The 4,554-nt window shown below is 47.7% G+C and overlaps 2 protein-coding genes across 2 annotated transcripts; both read right to left on the bottom strand.

The window, feature by feature from the left end:
* Positions 1 to 400: 400 nt before the first annotated feature.
* Positions 401 to 1,678, bottom strand: LOC109803388 (uncharacterized). Its single transcript, XM_020364937.2, has one exon. It carries the CDS (start codon positions 1,676 to 1,678, stop codon positions 401 to 403), a length of 1,278 nt encoding a protein of 425 aa, XP_020220526.2.
* Positions 1,679 to 2,852: 1,174 nt separating this feature from the next.
* LOC145957949 (uncharacterized) lies at positions 2,853 to 3,224 on the bottom strand. Its single transcript, XM_083074386.1, has one exon. It carries the CDS (start codon positions 3,222 to 3,224, stop codon positions 2,853 to 2,855), a length of 372 nt encoding a protein of 123 aa, XP_082930512.1.
* Positions 3,225 to 4,554: the final 1,330 nt, after the last annotated feature.

Genomic DNA, 4,554 nt, shown 5'->3' with positions numbered 1-4,554 from the left:
AATCTTGATCAGGTTGTGATTGAGGACTGGATGTAGGTCACATGTGGAGTGGCTGAACCAGGATAAAAGACTTGTGCAATCTTCTCTTACCCTTATCTTTTACTTTGCGTAATATCTTGATTGTGCATTAAAGAAGATTGTTCTTGATTAACATGTGTGCATGAATAATGTTGGTTTAAACTAAATTAAAGCATTACATATTGGAGTTAACTTTGAACCTCATTATTGGGTAATCAAGATAACATATAGGTTTGATTCTTCTATAACAAGTCTTTAAGAAACTTCATTGAAAATTCATTTTTTAGAAAAGTTTAATTGAAATAAAGATCCTAAATAGTTCAAAAATTTTAAAGTGTCATAGAATCCAATTCACCCCCCTCTTGGATTGTGCCATTCTTTTCTAACAATAGTAACCGGCCCGGATGACCTTGGCTGCGAGAGTTCGAATTCTCGAGTGAGTTCCGCATATGCCTTCGTGGATTTCTCGGAGGACATAGTGCGCTTGTTCGGGAGTTAAGCACTTCAACAGGGGCGATGAGATGCCCCACTTATATAGCTCTCCAGCTACTAATGTATACCGTGCTGCCATGGTTCTCATCTTCTTAGCGTCAAAGGGGTTGGCAGGTAGTTCTCCAGTCAAAAGGTGCTTAACTATACCGGTCATCCAATTAGGATTCCCCTGCTGGACGTGTAAACACTCAGCTTCCACGATGCTTGGCTTTTTTAGTTCTTGTTGTATCATGCTGCGCAAATGGCTAGTTTTCTTGCTGGTTTCTAGCTTAGCCAATTGATCGGCTCTTGCGTTAAGTTCCCGGGGTATGTGCTCAACGCGAACGTCATCGAAATTGTTTCTCAGCTTCTGGAAAGCATGGAAGTATAATAGTAGTGTTGGCTCTTTAATTTGGAAGGTGTCGTTGACATGTCCAGTAACCACTTGTGAATCACTCCAACACTTAACTCTAGTGATGCTTAGGTCGTTTGCCAGCCTTAAGCCGGCGAGAAGGGCCTCATACTCGGCTTGGTTGTTGGAAGTCCTAAAACCGAATTGTAGTGATTGTTCGACCACCACTTTACCAGGACCTTCTAGTATAATGTCGGCTCCGCTACCCTGTTGGTTTGACGACCCGTCTACATGCAAAGTCCATACATGCGGCTTAGGTGGTACTTCCGGAGTGAATTCGTTTATGAAGTCGGCCATGCTCTGTGCTTTGATGGGTCCTCTTGGTTCAAAACGAATATCGAATTGCGATAGTTCTATGGACCAAGCGACCATTCGTCCGGCTAGTTCGGGCTTCTGCAAGACCTTGACAATCGGGCTATCTGTCTTGACGACGACTTTGTGGCTCTGGAAGTAGTGTCGGAGACGTCGGGCCGTGTGTACGAGAGCTAGAACCGTTTTCTCAAGATGTTGGTACCGGGTCTCGACTTCTTGCAAGACTCGACTGATGAAGTATACCGACATTTGTTTCGTTTGTTCTTGCACTAGAGCCGTGCTAACAGCTTTGTCAGACACCGAGATGTAGACGATCATCTCTAGCTGGGGGTTCGGTTTAGCAAGCAATGGCGGGGCTGTGAGCATTGTCTTGAAGTCTTGAAATGAGGACTCACATTCTTCAGTCCATTGGAACTTGCTGGCCTTCTTCAACAAGGACATTATGGGTCTTGACTTGTTTGCCATGCAGGGCAGAAAACGAGCCAAGGAAGCTATGCGCCCGACCAGTCATTGTACTTCCTTTACATTGTGTGGGCTTCTCATATTAACAATGGCCTGGCACTTGTCGGGATTAGCTTCTATACCTCTCTTAGACAGCATGAAGCCCAAGAACTTCCCACCAGCGACTCCGAAGGTGCACTTTGCTAGATTCAACCGCATGTGATGCCGCCTCACTTCGTCGAATATTGTTTCAAGATCTCTTATGTGATCGTCGGTGGAGGCAGATTTAATCACCATGTCATCCAAATACACTTCCATGCATTTTCCTATCAGCCGCTGAAAGATCTTATCCATGAGTCGTTGGTAAGTTGCCCCCGCGTTTCTCAAAAAGAATGGCTTCACTTTGTAACAAAAATTGGTCGAATCAGTGATAAACACAGTTTTCTCTTCATCCGGTGGGTACATGGGTACCTGATTATACCCTGAGTAGGCGTCTAGGAAACTTAAGCTCTGGTGACCTGCCGCTCCGTTGACCAATGCGTCAATGTGTGGAAGGGGATAGGCATCTTTTGGGCATGCCTTGTTCAGATCCGTGTAGTCGGTACACATCTGCCACTTGCCATTTGCCTTCTTAACCATTACCACATTGGCCAACCAACTAGAGTACTTGAATTCCCTGATGAACCCTGCTTGCAGTAGCTTGGTCGTCTCTTCTCTCACCGCTTGAGCCCTTTCTCCTCCCATTTTTATTTTCTTTTAGGCGATGGGCTTGGCATATCGAGAGCCGGTGGCAATGAAAGCTTGGATCGATTCCTAGCATGTCAGCTGTTGTCCAGGCAAACAGGTCGGCGTACTTCCTGAGGATTTGCTTGATGTCTTTTTCCTCGACCTCTGACAACTGGGAACTCAAGTAAGTGGCTTGTTCTTCGTCTCTTCCCAGCTGAAATGGGATTGTTGTCTCTATTGGTTCGACCCGGTGTTCGTCCTCAATCCTTGGATCGAGCTCTAGGTCTACCATTGGCTTTTCTTTTCAGTCATCACCGATGACATTGACATCTCTCCTAGGCCTAGGAGTCGATTGTACCTTCAAGCTGGCAAAGTAACATTCGCGGGCCATCTTCTGGTCAGCGTGTACGGTGATTACCGTTCCAGCTTCGGAGGGAAACTTCATAGCCAGGTGAGGGGTGGATATAATAGCCTAGAGCTTGTTCAAAGAGGGTCGTCCAAGTAGGATATTATAGGAAGTGTTGGCGTGGACCACCACGTATCGTTCCTTTAGTTGGCAGCCTTCTTGCCCATTTCCAAAATAGGTGTACAGGTCGATCGTCCCTCGGGTGTCCACTTTCTCCCCTGAAAATCCGACCAAGGGCTCGTTGTAAGGTGCCAGCTCTCGTTCGGGAATGCCAAGTTGCTCGAATGTCTTCCAGTACAAGATGTCAGCCGAGCTCCCTTGATCAACGAGCGTCTTTTTCACAATGCAGTTGTTAATCTCGACACTAATCACCATCGGGTCATCTTGCACAGGGTTGACGCCTTGAAAATCTCGATCGATAAACGTGATAGGGGGCATGTGGACCGAAGCTGTTCAGCCTACGGCATTTACTGACTTGATTGCCCGTAAGTGTCTCCTACGAGCCGAGGACATGCTTCCCCCTCCTACGAATCCGCCAGCAATTGTGTTTATCACCCTTCTAGGTTGATTCCGGTCTCGTTGCTGATCGTTCCTTTCTTGGGACCTGCTGCGCTCACGTGATCTGTACCTCGGAGGTGCTATATCTCGGTCCCCCCTTTTGTGTTCCCTCCTACCTGAGAGGTAGTCGTGCTTTCTCCCATCTGCGGGTCGAATGAAGTTTTGAAGGTTTCCGGATTTGATGAGGTCTTCGATGCGATCTCGAAGGGCTGTGCATTCCTCCGTAGTGTGTCCTCGATTTTTATGGAACTGGCATGTTTTTGTTCTATCTGCATGGGGCGGAGTCAGGGCTCGTCGGGGCACCGCTAGGACCTCGGTGGTTAAGGCTTGCTCCAGCACCTTGGCCCTGCTGGTGTTAAGCAGCGTATACTGTGCGTATCTTGGCCCTCTATTGTTCTTCTCCCGATCAGATATGTCTCGTGGACGAGACCTGGGGTGTTCTTTATCATTCACTCTCTTCCCAAGAAAAAGGTCGGGTCGGTTTTGATTCCAAAACTCGGCCAATTCCTCCATTTGCATGTACTTTGTGGCCCTCTATCTCAGGTCGTCCAAGTCTCGGGGTGGCTTTTTGCAAAGGCTATTTACAAAAGGACCTGGCCTCAATGCCGTGGTGAGGTGGTGCATTGCTACCGCCGGGTCAAGATCACGGATAGACAGGGTCACCTTCCCGAATCACTCCATGAATGTTCTTAGAGGCTCTTTCTTTTCTTGGCGAATGTTAACCAGAGCTATGGACATGAGCTTATGGGGTCGGCTCGTGGCAAATTGAATTACAAACCGAGAGGACAGGGTTGTAAAGGAATCTACCGATCCCAAAGGGAGTCTTGTGAACCAGTTTAACGCCGGTCCTTTTAGTGAGGTGGGGAACACCTTACACATGACAGAATCCTCCTCGGTGTACAAACCGACTTGCATGACGAAGGCATCAAGGTGTTCTTCCGGATCAGTGGTTCCATCGTACCTCTCCAAAGCCAAGTTCTTCCAGTTGTCCAGTAACCGGGCTCCGGCGATGTCCAGGGTAAATGGTGTTCTCCCTTGTCGTCGTTGCTGATCTAGCATTGTTGTTATTGCTCTGCCGGGTAGCCGATGAGTCTTTGTCTCTTTGTACCACCCCGATGACTCCCCCTAATCACGCGTTGATAGAGTGTTGGGGGTGTCATGGGAGGGGTGCCAGGATCGGTTATCGCTCCTAAGCTCCGCATTCTCCTTT

This window comes from Cajanus cajan, chromosome 5 (genome assembly GCF_000230855.2).
Source record: "Cajanus cajan strain Asha chromosome 5, NIPB_CcT2T_4, whole genome shotgun sequence".
Classification (NCBI taxonomy): Eukaryota; Viridiplantae; Streptophyta; class Magnoliopsida; order Fabales; family Fabaceae; genus Cajanus; species Cajanus cajan.
The sequence above is the reverse complement of the archived record's forward strand: the minus strand, read 5'-3'. Positions and strand labels throughout refer to the sequence as shown.

What these genes read in the sequence shown, in the direction of transcription:
- LOC109803388 (XM_020364937.2), bottom strand. Translation starts at nt 1,678, where the DNA reads ATGGCAAACAAGTCAAGACCCATAATGTCCTTGTTGAAGAAGGCCAGC.
- LOC145957949 (XM_083074386.1), bottom strand. Translation starts at nt 3,224, where the DNA reads ATGCCCCCTATCACGTTTATCGATCGAGATTTTCAAGGCGTCAACCCT.